Source organism: Mauremys mutica, chromosome 3 (assembly GCF_020497125.1).
Source record: "Mauremys mutica isolate MM-2020 ecotype Southern chromosome 3, ASM2049712v1, whole genome shotgun sequence".
Taxonomy (NCBI): Eukaryota; Metazoa; Chordata; order Testudines; family Geoemydidae; genus Mauremys; species Mauremys mutica.
The window spans coordinates 32,525,145-32,540,160 of NC_059074.1; the positions used below are offsets into that span (position 1 = coordinate 32,525,145).

General features: G+C 37.6%; 2 protein-coding genes across 3 annotated transcripts in view; both read right to left on the reverse strand.

The window, feature by feature from the left end:
• The window catches only part of GRHL1 (grainyhead like transcription factor 1), an 85,600-nt gene extending 78,865 nt beyond the window's left edge, over positions 1-6,735 (reverse strand). Inside the window, exons 1-2 of one of the 2 annotated variants that reach the window (XM_045009832.1) lie at positions 6,604-6,650; positions 1,016-1,201 (exon numbers count right to left, since the gene is read on the reverse strand). The gene's annotated coding sequence lies outside the window, so the exon portion shown is untranslated. Of the gene's footprint in view, positions 1-1,015; positions 1,202-6,603 lie in introns of both variants that reach the window. The other variant, XM_045009831.1, reaches the window with a different exon arrangement.
• Positions 6,736-6,909: 174 nt separating this feature from the next.
• The window catches only part of TAF1B (TATA-box binding protein associated factor, RNA polymerase I subunit B), a 59,988-nt gene continuing 51,881 nt past the window's right edge, over positions 6,910-15,016 (reverse strand). Inside the window, exons 11-15 of the mRNA XM_045009833.1 lie at positions 14,822-14,868; positions 13,304-13,394; positions 12,742-12,812; positions 11,623-11,848; positions 6,910-7,078 (exon numbers count right to left, since the gene is read on the reverse strand). Of these exons, the coding sequence (XP_044865768.1) occupies positions 6,913-7,078; positions 11,623-11,848; positions 12,742-12,812; positions 13,304-13,394; positions 14,822-14,868 (601 nt within the window). The 3' untranslated portion in view covers positions 6,910-6,912. The remainder of the gene's footprint in view (positions 7,079-11,622; positions 11,849-12,741; positions 12,813-13,303; positions 13,395-14,821; positions 14,869-15,016) is intronic.

A 15,016-nucleotide genomic window follows, 5' to 3' on the forward strand; every position in this document is an offset into this window, starting at 1 on the left:
CTACTTTACAGAAAATAGGAAGGATTTCAGCACTCTGTACAATCTGTCTCTCTAACTCTTTAGCAAAAGCTTCCTTCCCCTTCCTGCAACAGGCTCACAAGGTTCCCCGTGGCCCCTGGAGCATGGGTTTGGAAAAGGGAGGAGACCCTGAGTTTGGATCCCAATTCCCCTCATAGCTAACCCCAAGAAAGGAGGGAGAAGTACCCAAGAGCTGAAGTTCCCACAAAACTGGGAAATAAGTGAGTGCAAAGAGAGAAAGGAGGAGGATTAAATGAAAAGTCAGATAAGGAGACTCAGGGAATGTGGAGAGGGCAGTTGGGATGGGACGGAGAGAGCACCCAGGGTAAGAAAGAGAGAGGAGAAAATAATGAAGAGGGAAGAGATGGACAAATGTGGGTAAAAAAATAAAATAAGGGGGAAATATAGAAAGTATGAAGAAAGAATTGGAAAATAATGGAATAACAAGTTTTCTTTTCACTTCATTTATATCCCTCCATGCTAAGCTATGTTTTATAGGCATCCTTTAAGGAGCTGATTGGTTATTTAAATAAGTATTCACACACCCACAGCTGAAATAGTTGCCATTTTTTTCCAGACTGAGTCAGATGCTAGGAGGCCAGGCTCCACCAGTCTAAATTAGACATAAGACCGAAAAGGGGTATAATACAAAGTCATTTGATATTCATTTGGCTCACATTTTATATTTATTTTTTTGTTAATTCAACTTAAGGTCTAGAGCTCCGTATACAGGAAAGAATTTGGCACAGGGTCATGACAGAAGCAGTTATATAGCTTTTTGATATCCCATAGACCGCTGGGAGCTGATTTTTCATATTTGGGGGCAGGGGAAGAGTTTTCTTGGTTCTTATGAATGTTGCCATTAGCATCTGTAGAAAGGACCGCTACAGGGTCATGACAGAAGCATTCACCTATCCTGTACTCTACTAGCCTCGCCCTACCTCTTATTTCTTTCTACCTCTCATTAGTGCAGTGGGAAAAGCTGGTTCCTGCACACCTGTTTCAATTTTCAGAGTCTTGCATCTCCTTCGGCTCTTCTTTCTGGCTGCATGGCCAGTGTTCCGAGTCAGGGCAGAAGTGCTGAACTCAACATACACAGTGGCTGGCTGAGCTATGTCACATGTCCAGACTCAGAATGGTGGACAAATGAGGGGTGGAGGAAAATCAGAAAACAACACAGCAGCTGAAACAGGAGAAAACAGGAGAGTTCTATTGGAAGAAATTCATCCATAGGGTACTATGGCCAGAGCACAAGTTAAATTTCATCTGTTGGCCCACATACCAGCCTACTCACCTAGATAGCACATATGACTCTTACCTACCTGAAAACACATTTCATTCGGTCGAAACAAAAGATGCATAAAAAGCAGTCCTAAACAAATACCGTCTGTGTCACTAATGTTTTTAAAGCAGCACAAGACACATGTAATAATCAAGCTGTTGGGTGGCTCACTCAAGCCAAGAGTGGTAGGGAAAAAAAAGACAACAAGCTAAGTGAGATATCTACTAATTCCAGGCCTTAATTTGCCCCAGTTAGTCTATGGATCTCCACAAGTACTGCCCTCCACCAAATCACCACTACTGCTGGAGATGCCTCACAAGTACCTTTTGGGAGCTTCAGCAGAAACCTTATTTGCCGAGCAAGGAAACAACAGAGTTTATTTAGACTTCCATTTTGAGAATGGGATTTAGGGGACTCTTCCAGGGGAGTAAGGGAGTTTGATTTATTCTCAAATTATGCCAGGCTTTCCAAAATCTCCCACAAGCCACTGCTTTGGGAAGCTGTGCTGTGGGCTACAAACAATGTGATTACAACTGAACATCACGGGTGGTAGAAAACAAACCTGAACCAGCCTGGCTTGCCTTCACACTGTACCACTGACACATACACTGGTGCTAACCCACCAGTTAAATGCCCTACTGTAGACCACGTTAGCACCAGAAGAGAATAGAGTCAATTTTTATATGACTATATTTGGAGAATGGTAAAAGCTTTTTTTAAAGTTCAATTAATAAATTGTTTTCAATGGGTTTGTGTAACTAAATGACTATTAGTTGAACATTGTCAAGTGTTTGAACTGAGACAGGCAATTAAGTGGAGGTACAATTCAAATTTTCTCAAATTCCTTTGAGAGTCATAAGGTTCCATTCAAAAAATAAAAGATTTCCCATTATATAATGTTTGCAAGTAAATCTTGATCGAGGCTCAGACAGGGTAACACTTTGTGTATTCATTTGCTCTTTCTTTCTTAGCTAAGTCAACAGAAGGGCAAGTTGAGTTCTGTGAATTCTTCTAAGTCATGAGGTTATATTTGCGTTCCTGGAGCTGGAAACATGCATTAATATACAATAATACACAAAGCCAGGGCATACATATGTACCAGAGGGGAAGAGGAAATAAGTTTTAAAGTACTCACAATCTCATGGAGATCAATAATTAATAACTTTATACTGTGAAAGACAAAGTTGCTAAATACTTTAGTGCATTTTAATCTATGCACTGTAAAATGATCATTCATCTTTTAATGATAAAGGTCAAAAGCAGGTATCAATTATTTTCATTTGTATAATTTCCCCTTTTCAAGTACCTAAAGTAAAGAGCAAAACAAGAAATGTTGACTTTCCTTGAATGTTGTTAGCAAATGATTATAAAAAAAAGATGTAACAAAAACAGAGCGAATAAGTAGTTAAAGCTGCTGGGTTGAGGTGGACACCCTAGCCTTGGGCTATCCAGCCCCAGTTGTCTGCTTAAGAAATGTGGCTCCACCTCAGCGCAGTGTTGACTGGACTCAAAGTAGTTGTGTCCCAAGAGAGCACAACTACACTTGAGTGAAGATTAAGTCACCCTGTGGTTCACCAGCTTGTTGTTAACTATCATTACACCAACTAAATGTTGATTGATTAAACTGGATGGTACTGACATCAAGCACATTAGAGGCACACCCTTTACTTTTAAATCTGACTCTTACTCCATGTGTCCAGGACGCACAAACTGCTTGGTGATGAATTGCAAGCTTTATTCCTGTTTATTAAAGCACAACTTTAATTTATTCCAACATCTAAGGGTGCATTGTTACATTCGTAGATTGAGTATGCACATAGTATTTTTACCACTACAGTAGTTTTAAAAGAAAGCTGTGTCTGTAATTAAGCATATGTAGTCTTGCAAATGAAGTTAAATACAGCCTTTCGAATTACTTTAAATACTATGACTCTATATGGTAAGGTGTCTTTTAGTTAGTGAACTTGAAACAAATGATAAATACTATAGATTTCCACTAATAAAAGGATAAGTAGTTTACAATTAAGGCAATGTATAAAAGGAGAAGGTCTTTCAAACTTTTTAAAAAAGTGACAAGGACACTTACATTATTCTTTAACAAGAATTTAACTTCTAATAAAAATAGCAACTGGTGCTGCGTATCTCATAACCACATCAGATATTTCTTCCAAAAGGCCTAAAAACTCTAGGATGAGTCAACATAGATGATAAATCTTAAAATCTAAACAAAAATTGGAGCACTAAAAACACATGCATGAAATTTATCCGAGTCAATTTACATATAAAGTCATCAGGATTGGGTCTCTCTCTTTATACCTGTCTGACGTGCCCAGTACAATGTCTATTTCGATCTTAGATATGCCTAAGGCACCTAAGCACTCTCCAAGTGCTATGAATCATTGAGTATGAATGAACACAAGTCACATCTCAATCTCCTCCCTCCCCCTCAACACACACTTCTTTTTGTTGTTGTTGGCACTGGATAATCTCCCTAGTATCAGAGCATGTCACAATCTCAATCCTACTACTCTGACTCCCTGTTTGTTTTAAGACTACCCTAAGTTTCAGATTTTTGTTTCCAGGTAGCAGGATACCTCGTCCACTGACCTTCTGCTCAGTTTTGAATGAATCTCCCCCTTGGTGTGCAAGACTTTCCAGGTGCTTTCTGTGACCTAGCTCTGACTGCCTAACCATTTTTGGGCTCCTCTCCCTGTGATCTTCACAGTTTGACTGTTGCTTTTTCACTTGGTTCCAGACAGATAGGGTGGTACATCTCCATTTCTACAACCCACAAGATCCATTCTCAGTCTTCAGATTTCAACTTTATAATTTTATTTAAACTATGACTGATCATAAAAACCCTTTCAGAAGGGACCTGACCATCATACCTAGAGAGGACCCACTGCACTGGCCACCTTCTGGGATTACCTTACCACTGCAGCCTGGCTCCTTGCTCATGAGAGAAGTTGGAAGCTCTTTAAGATTATGTATATACAGTAACTAGATACCTGTGGCTGGCTCCGGCTGCAGGGCTGTTTCATTGCTGTGTAGACTTCTGGGCTCAAGTTGGCTCCCAGGCTCTAAGATCCTGTGGGGTGGGAGGATCCCAGAGCTCAGGGCTCCAGTCTACACAGCAATGAAAACAATACCGCAGCCCAAGCCTCACAAGCCCAAGTCAGCTGGCATAGGCCAGCTGCAGGCTTTTCTTTGCTGTGGAGACAAACCCTCCCTCCACCCAGATGAGACATGCTGTCCATGGTAATCATTTTAGATGTCAGCTGATTTTAGTATAATTGAATTTGGTAACATTTGTGCTCCCTATTAGGGGTTGGAGGTACTGGCTTTTATTAATTTTAGCTGAGAGACCAAAGAATGGTGTTAGGCAACCATTTATCTGCCACAACAATTCCAGCCTACATGGTATTTACTCCTTACTCCTGGTCAAATGTATGTAAGCCCATTAGAAGGCACAATGTGAAAACACTAGCTATGATAAGGGCCCTGTCAAATTCATAGCCATGAAAAACATGTCACGGACCATGAAAACTGGTCTCCACCGTGAAATCTGGTCTTGTGTGCTTTTACCCTATACTATACAGATTTCATACAGATTTCACAGAGGAGACAAGTGTTTCTCATATTGGGGGTCCTGACCCAAAAGGAAGCAGGGGGAACACAAGGTTATATTAGGGGGGTTGCGGTATTACTACTAGCGATGTAAAAGTTTAACTGGTTAACCGATAAAATTGATGCTTATTGGTTTCTGTTAGTGATTAAACTCCACCTGGGGTCCTGAGTGCCGGCCCTGAGTGTCCCTGGGGTCCTGGCTGCCAGCCCCGCACCCGGCATCCTGGCGTGCCCAGGACTCTGCTGCTACTCTGCACAGAGCCCTGGGCATGGGGCCAGCAGTGGAAACCCACCTAAAATGTGGGGGTGCTGCAGGACCCCCCGCACCTCTGTTTAAATGTTTAACCGTGTAACAGATAGAATTTTAATCGGTTACACAGTTATTGTTTTTACATGTTATTTACATCCCTGATTACCACCCTTATTTCTCCTCTGCCTTCAGAGCTGGGTGGCCAGAGAGCAGCGGTGGGTGGCCAGGTGCCCAGTTCTGAAGGCAGCACAAGCGCAGAAGTAAGGCTGGCAATACCATACCATGCCACTCTTACTTCTGCACTGCTGCCTTCAGAGCTGGGAAGCTCGAGTGGTGGTTGCTGACTGAGGGCCCAGCTCTGCAGGCAGCAGCGAAGAAGGGTGTATATACCATACCATCCTTACTTCTGCGCTGCTGCTGGCGGCAACTCTGTCTTCAGAGCTGGGTTCCCAGCCAGCAGCCGCCACTCTCCAGCTGCCCAGCTCTGAAGGCAGCATCACCGCCAGCAGCGGCGCAGAAGTAAAGGCAGTACTGCAATGCCTCCCCTACAATAACCTTGTGACCCTCCCACAACTCCGGTTTGTGTCAGGACCCTTACAACACCGACATTTACAGTTTTTAAAATCCTACGATTGTGAAATTGACCAAAATGGACCATGAATTTGGTAGGACCCTAGCTATGATGGTGTTGGCATCCAGCTTTCTCTCCATCTTGTCTGTTCTGGTTGGTGTAGTTGAGCAACTTACTCAGTGCATGAAGAATAAAGCTAGGACTTGGACAGCTATTAGATGGCTGAGGCTCAACACATCATCAGGTGACAAGTGGAATAATTTAATTATGATCACTGTCAGTAAGCCTTGCAGAAGAAAGATGGAGAGAAAACCAGCACGTGGAACCCAGGAAAGGGAGGGAGGAGTTCCAGGTGTTAAAGGGGAAGCACAGAAGAAACCATGAGGCTGGAGTGGGAGAAGGATATAAAAAAATAGCTAGGTAAGAAGCTTGGGCATAGTGAAGGGTGAGGAGGAGGAGGAGACTAGGAAGAGAAGAAGTGTAAAGAGGCCAAGAGAGAATATTGCAAGGTTCCTTCCAATCAATCTGATGTTTCAGAATAGTAAGTTACAACCCAAATGTCAGATCACCGCAATAAAACCCTCTGTTAAACACCTCTTTTCCCACAGTTGTTCTTTGGAATTTTTTTTTATTTCAAATGTAACCAAATAGTTCTTTTTAGAAATAGGTAACATTTGCTCTCGTACAAGTTAAAAAACCCCAACAAGATACAGACTACTTTGAAATGCAAACCCTTCAGTAAAATGAACAATATAATCTATAGGACTATTTGCTGCACTTTTGCACTCAAGACACACACAAGTATGTATGACAAAAAACTACTATAATAAACTTATAATAAAAACTTTTCATTACCTTTAATACAAGTGGATGTAAACTTTGGTAAGCAGTTGCTTCAGTAACTCTTCCCTCATGTAGTTTCCCATTGTTCTTTGTAACGTAGATATATTGAAACCATGAATTGGCAGCGAGACCGGCAGTGGCAGATCCACCCATACAGCATCATGCTGAGATCAGTGGAGCTTTGTGCAGCTGTAAGGGTCTGTATGCATGGATCCAGTTGCAGGACTGGGGCCATAGTTCTTAACGTTTTCATTTACCATCTGCTGGTTCTGTGATCTTTAGGACTTTCCATTTTCTTGGACATGAATGTTTTGTTTTGTGTTACTTTCTGTGGAGTTTTGTTTTAAACAGTTTGTGTTCTATTAAACACACCTCTTCATGGATGAGAGAGGCTGGTACCCTTAGGAGGAAGGAGAACAGGTTTAACACAAACTGGTAGGTCTGGGGAAAGTCTGATTCTTTATAGTGTGTCAGATGCCCACATATCCTACAAAAGAAAACAAAAACAAAAAATAGGATAAGTATGTCCTAAATCACAAATTTATCTTGTTGATATTCAAACATACTCGAGTTTTCCTCTAATTTGAGTGTTTTTTATTATATCATAAGTACCATTGTTGATCTATGGACCCACTCAGAGTCTCAATGGAGTATTTCTTTGCAAGACTGGGGCCACAGACAGATTAGGCTAGGTCTTAGTTCTAGAGACAGGTAAGAATGGTGTGCTGTCCATGTTTCCCAAAACCAGGTCTCACACACTGGTCTTAACTAAAACCCTGTATTTTCCATGATTCTGCCCTACAGATTAAGACAATTTGGCTGTCAAATCTAAGTTGTCACTTAAGAAAATTATTCCTCTCCCCTCTCACCTCCCCCGCTTATGAGGAGCAAAACCTTTTAAATGTGAACAGAATGTATCAGGTGCAGTCATGTTTTCCAGAGTCTGCAGACTGCCTGGAACAATAGCTCCAAGGTGTGTGACTTGCTATTGTTCATCATAACTGATGTAATTCTGAGCCTACTGATGACAATTCACTATTTCACTACTATTCCTTTTTAGCAGAAACTTTCAGCTAGTGCACTTATTCCATTGGCCATAGCTGGGGTGGTTACTATAGAGGGTATTGGACCAAGCTTTCTGTTGTCAAATTATTGCTGGAGTGGAGAACTGTGTTTCAGCCTCAAAAAAAGTCAAGCCATCTCTGTCCACACTGATTGGACCTTTACTGTACATTGCAGTTTACCTTTAAATAAATTTTCCTTAAACACTTCTTCCTGGAATCAAGCAGGTATGTATGGTTACTTAAAACAAATCGCTCACTGATATTTTTAGCACTTATTTTTGTTTTTAGGAAGTATTAGCCTCTTGTGTTTGAAATAGCAAGATTTTAAAATCAGTATTACATAGCGTTTGAATTTTGGGAGGTTGGTACTTTATTAAAATTAATTTTATAGTGGTGCACAATTTTATTGTAATTCAGTGTTCAAGAATAAAAAAATATTTGTAAGGGAGCAACATACAAAGGACTAGAAAAGGTTGACAGTGATGATTTAAAAAAAAAATCCAAATTTGCATTTAGGAACTTGTAAAAGATCAAAACATCATGTTTATGCACATCAATGGAGCTGAAAGAAAGATACTCAGGCATTTTTTATGTGGCTAACTATTGGAAACACATGGCTCATGAGTTAACACTTCTTTTCAAAGTGTTCTGCTCTCTCAAAATATATTTTGTCAACCAAAACTAATGATCTGATACAAACAGGTTAAAGTGGCATTGCAGGGCACCTATTTGATTTTAATGGGAGTGAGGGTTTTCATACAGACATCAAATACTTAGAATTTGCATTTTCTTCCTCAAAGGCATTTTTTTCTTGCTATCTACTCCAAGAATAGCTAAAAGGAGCTAAGACTTCTGGACCTTGTGCTTTTTAAATTCCCAGACAACAAATTACATTAAAATGAAGCATACGTATAAATAAAATTAGAGTAAAATTCATTAAAGGGATGTTATAATTATCTTAAAAACTATGTGTTATAAACACAAAAAACTCACAGTTAAGGTAAGCTTTAAAAGTCCAAACATTTTAACATATGAAATTCAAAGCAACCTTAACTATGCTCTGTAGCGAGGCCATGAAGTAGCCATATGCATAGAGCATTTCAGATAAACTGATTTTTAAAGAAACATTTTTGGGGTTTGTTTTTAGCTATATGGCATCTCTATTGCACAAAATCTCATAGCTGAGGGAATGAATGCTCTTTTCATATTTTCAAAAGATTAACCAAATGGTCATATTTGTAACTACATTAACCACTTGCACTATAGATGATACAATGGGAAATCTAAAGGATAAGAATTTAAACTCAATTTTTGATTTCTGAGGGCTATGACTATTTGCATTTCACATTATGTTCTAATGTATTACATATGTAAATACATGCTTAAATACAAAATTTGCATGAAGAGAGATTGTTCATGCAAACATACATAAAAAACCACTTATCCAATGTGTATCAGATTTATTCATATGAGTAAAGAGGATTCTTCTCTCACCGTCTGTTAAAAAGTTTCTTGTTCAAACAAGAGAATGAACCTACAGAACAAAAGCTCTTGTGATATGATACTATGTTTACATTACTCCAACCCACTTCTGTCTTGGTGAATGCATAAAAGGCAAAGTGAAAAGGAAAAAAGGTAGATGAATAATAAGCAAGTACACTGAAAAGGCAACAAAGTGTGCACACTTTAGAATCAGTCATTTTCAAAAACAGAATATTAAATAAATTAAACTTAAAATAATATAGCTGGTATTGTAGTGTTTGTGTTCTTAAATGTGATATTTTATAGTAAATATAATCTTAAGGCTTGGGTATACAATATTTTGGCATGAAATGCAATGAGACTGAATTCAGATATCCCAATCTTCTTTCTCACAAAGGACAGCAAAAACCCATTATTGCAGTATGAATCCAAGATGATCTTCAATCTCTCAGTGTCCTTTCCTCACCCCCACCTAATCCACTGGCTGAACAGGAGCTGGGTTTGCTTTTTATGGCATGACCTAGTGGCAGAACAGTAAACTGGCCTTAGGCCAGGCCACCTTGTCTAAAAAAAATAAAATAAAATCAGGATTTTGGAGGCTAGATAGAAACACCATTTGAGATGTAAATTCCTCTTCCTGCCCCAAAAGAGGTAAATGCTATTGAACTCATACATTCTCCTGAGTAGTCTTCTGCAGTCAGATGAAAGTTGGCCATCTTTTAATCCACTTAATGTGCGCCATGTTAAATTTATATTGTTCTAGTTTCTTAATCAAAATATTTTGTGGTACTAAATCAAACGCCTTACAGAAGTCTAAGTATATTACATCAAAACTGTTACCTTTATCAACCATACTGTAATCCCATAAAAAAATATATATCATATTAGTTTGACAGCATCAATTGTATACAACAGTATGACTTTTCCAACCCAAGACCAATATATATATATTAGGACTGTCAAGTGATTAAAAAAAGTAATTGCGATTAAACGCGCAATAAAAAAATTAATTGTGATTAATTGCGTTGTTAAATAATAATCGAATACCATTTATTTAAATATTTTTGGGTGTTTTCTACATTTTCAAATATATTGATTTCAATTACAATACAGAATAGAATGTGTATAGCGCTCACTTTCTATTTATTATTACAAATATTTGCACTGTAAAAATAATAGTATTTTTCAATTCACCTCATACAAGTACTGTAGTGCAATCTCTTTATCATGAAAGTTGAAGTTACAAATGTAGAATTATGTACAAAATATAACTGCATTGAAAAAGAAAACAATGTAAAACTTTAGAGCCTACAAATCCACTCTATCTGAGCGATCGGCTGAAGTAGGACTAACAAACTTGGTTACAATTTGCAGGAGATAATGCTGACCGTTTCATGTTTACAATGTCACCTGAAAGTTTGCATGGCACTGTTGTAGCCGGCATCACAAGATATTTACGTGCCAGATGTGCTAAAGATTCATATGTCCCTTCAACTTCAACCACCATTCCAGAGGACATGTGTCCATGCTGATGATTTTCATCATCTGAGTCATATGCTACCAGCAGAAGGTTGATTTTCTTTTTTGTTGGTATGGGTTCTGTAGTTTCCGCATCCGAGTGTTGCTCTTTTAAGACTTCTGAAAGCATGCTCCACACCTTGTCCCTCTCAGATTTTGGAAGGCACTTCTGATTCTTAAACCTTGGGTTGAGTGCTGTAGCTATTTTTAGAAATCTCACATTGGTATCTTCTTTGCGTTTTGTCACATCTGCTATGAAAGTGTTCTTAAAATAAACACGTGCTGGGTCATCATCTGAGACTGCTATAACATGAAATATATAGCAGAATGCAGATAAAACAGAGCCAAAGACATACAGTTCTCCCCCAAGGAGTTCAGTCACAAATTTAATTAACGCATTATTTTTTAACAAGCATCATCAGCATGGAAGCATGTCCTCTGGAATGGTGGCTGAAGCATGAAGGGCCATACTAATGTTTTTTGAGAGCAGTTATGTAATAAACAAAAAAATCTACATTTGTAAATTGAACTTTCATAATAAAGAGATTGCACTATAGTACTTGTATGAGGTCAACTGAAAAATACTATTTCTTTTATCATTTTTACAGTCCAAATATTTGTAATAAAAATAATAATATAAAGTGAGCACTATCCACTTTGTATTCTGTGTTGTGATAGAAATCAATATATTTGAAAATGGAGAAAAACATCCACAAATATTTCATAAATTTAAATTGGTTCTCTCTCAACAGTGCGATTAATTTTTTTAATCACAATTAATTTTTTGTATGTATTAAAAAAAACAGCTTAGCATAGTTAAGTCACTAGTCAATGCATAGTCTCAGTCCAGAGCTCTTACACTAAATATCTTGTTTAATAAACATAAAATACCTTACAAAAATTTAATTTTAAGGAGAAACTTTTTCATGAACATTCAACACATTTCCAACAAGAGTCAGATACTTACTTCTCATTACATAGTTTAACTGAACACAGCCAATACTTGGTGTTCATGGTTGTAAGTGAATTGCCTTTTTCTTGCAAAACTCCCTCTAGGATATGCCCATGAAAACAATTACCATCTGTGTTTTCTTCAGCCCAATTTAACTGGAAACTTGAAGGGCTTTGCTTTTCAGCAACTTGAGTTGAACCAGACAGTGTGCCAAACTGTCTTTGTAAGTTCACTACCATTTCTGTACAAAGAGAAACAAAAACCTAAGCCACAATGTATCATCACATTTTCCCATAAACAGAGTTTACCTTTCTACACAGAACATTAAAATCCTGTTTTAAAAAGGTAATTTGAATTTGTGCTTTTTCCTACCTCTGCATGATATATAGAGAAAGCCTGAAATGTTTATTTTTCTTCTTCTTCTTCCTTTTTACATTTGAAATTCAAGTCAGTCTGTTCTAAAAACCTCTATGGTGACTGGAACTATTATTAAAGTAATGACCCCATGTGAATAAAGAGACTGAAAGTTATAGAGGACCTGAGAGGAGAAGTAATTTTAAATCAGGTTGTTTAGAGGTCTTTTTAAAAAACACATTAAACTCCATTTTCTAATGAACATTTTGAAGAAAGGATGTTTTAAGAATTCAAACACCATTACCCCTCCAGTTATGCTATCAGAGCCCACAATACACATGCTCAGACTCTCAAGAGGTACTCCAGCAAAACAAGTGAAGACCAAACAGACTTTCCCAATATCTTTACAATAAAAATCCAGTAAAAAGAAAGCTTAAAAAATACAAGCTGCCTTTATACATAATAAAATAGCATAAAAAGGGCAAAAGTTCAATTACTAAAAAATCAATTTCAAGTCTCTTGTAATATAAACCAGGGCTTTGGAGCAGAGCCTGGAGCTGGAGCGCGGAGCAGCTCCAGAGCAGTGGAGCTGCAGGTTTTTGCCTGGAGCTGGAGTGGAACTGGAGCTGGAGCACAGCTCCAAAGCCCTGATATAAACTATGTATTCTGGTACTCTCATTCTAAATCCCTTTGATAAACAAAAACTTGAACAGGGAAAAAAGACAAGAAAGTATTAGTACTGTTTTGCTCACATTGTTGGCTAAAGAAAATTATACTCACGTCTTTTCTTAAGAACTACAGATTTTTCCTTGGCTGAGTAGAATAGTGGTTTTTCACATTTCCACATACACCTATCAGTGAAAGAAATACAACCTGGTGAAAAAATAAAAACCAGCAGAACCATATCCAAACAAACAAGAAAAGGCAGTCATTTCTAAAGATTGTTATTACAAGTATCCAATGTTTTAGGAATAACCTCAAGTTGGTAAGTGCCCAGTACCATTACTCCCCACCATCCAAAAGAGAAGTCTCTCTTCAAACTGGTGGAGCGGGGGTAGAAGAAGTGCTCTTCATCAATTTTTCATCATTTATTGTAATCGGTTTTGATAGCTTTAGTAATTCAGTCACTGGTCACAGAGAGTTTCCATTTAATTAATATGTCAGGCCAAAGTTCTAAGTGTGATGGGAGAAAGAGCATGAGGATTTATTAATTTGCTTTACTCCTCCAAGCTCATGTGACAGAAATAAGAGTGAAATCCTGGCCCCTATGACGTCACTGAGGGCAGGATTTCACTCAAGATGATCAACCTCAAAAAAAGTGATGTACAGAACAATAGCATACCTGGCTCTTTCTTCATCTAATTTCTTCTGTTCCACATCCACAGACTTCTTTATAACCTTGTACCACTTTTTGAAATCAAACCACTGGCAGCCTGAAGTAAAATCCAAAATTTAGTTTTAGGAAAAGTGATAGAGCACAATAAAATATAGAATGTTAGAAAGGTAGCAGCAGTTAGACCCTTAGCTTTCTTTTTTAACAGGTATATTGCATATCCTAGACTCTAGATGCCTTAAAAAATAAACGGTACAAAGCAACAGGCAGTGAAGAATCCTATAGGATACCATCAGGGATGTGGAGGAGCCAAATAAGTGGGAGTGAATTGTGTGTCTTTAGCGCAACTCATATAAACACTTACACTTCTTTGTTTTCACTCTTTGGCCCTTACCCTGCTGCCAAGAATAGCAGGAGTTAATAAGGCATTTCCCCCCCTAAGCTCCTTGATTCAGCCTCAAAGAGGTTTAACTCTCCCTCTCTAGAGAATAAACCTTTCACCTTTGCAAAATGAATTGACCTCCATACATATGGAATGTGAACTGTTCAAAGGAATGATGAAGGTTGACAGGTCAAGATTTTTAGCTACTTTTAAAGTATTCTTTTTTAAAGTATTAATGGGATGCTGAAAAGTTTAATCAGCTCCCAAAACAATGAAAAATAGCCTTCCCTGCTAGGCATCCTGCAAACAAAATGCCAACCATATTCCTCCTGCCCCTCCAAAACTCCAATGTCATATCATCCTTCCATATTTATGATTAAATAGAGTAATGAAACATATAGCACAAAAAACCCCAAAACCTCTGTTCTGTGATTTGAGAATAAGTACCTCTCAATTTATGACTGAACTGTACCACATATTCATTTAAGCAACATACCTAGCACCTACTGTCCCATGACAAGAGGTGTAAGTATGACTTTAGGAAATAAACATTGTACAATAATTATAAGAATTCCAAACAGAACCAAGGTGTGGAGTATATTTAAAATAAAACATGCTTAAATAACTAATTTTTGAACATACAAGGTATTGTTTACTCCAAAAAGCAGTGATGTGTATATTCCAAGAACAAAATATACATGATATAGCCAAAATTTTGAGTTGTAGTCAAAGAATGCAAGAGCAGAAATAACAGAAGCTATTAAAACTTCAAATGTTTTTCAGAAAATAGAGAAAAAAGTGTGTGTTTTGTCTTAAGTGGAAATGTTTTAAATTTTTATCTAGTCTAGCCCAACATTACAAATTAACATTTAAATTTTAGTTAACAGTTAATACTACAAATGTACATGCTAATATAGATCCAACAACTCTGCAAATGGGCTTCTAGATTTTTAAATTTACCCCAAAGGAGTAATTGATGCATCATAAAAAAAAAATAAAAAAAACCACCACACACCACAAAACCAACCCCAAAAAACACCAAACCCCACATTCTTAGGGTCAATAAATCCATGCCCTACTTAGTTTAATTACAAAATTTCATTTTAAAAATTATATTAGATTCTTTTCACTGACATATTAAGTACCTTCTTTGTTCTTTTGATTTCTTTTTCCAGCAAAGTTTGCATGTAACCTGAAAAAATATATATATATTTATCAGATGGATTGTTTTTTGGAATCATACTTTCCACTTCTGAAACTTTCAAAAAAATGTTTTTTAAAACAAACCCACTGACACCAAAAATTCCACCCATTTAATCCTTAATTCTATCTTTAAAACA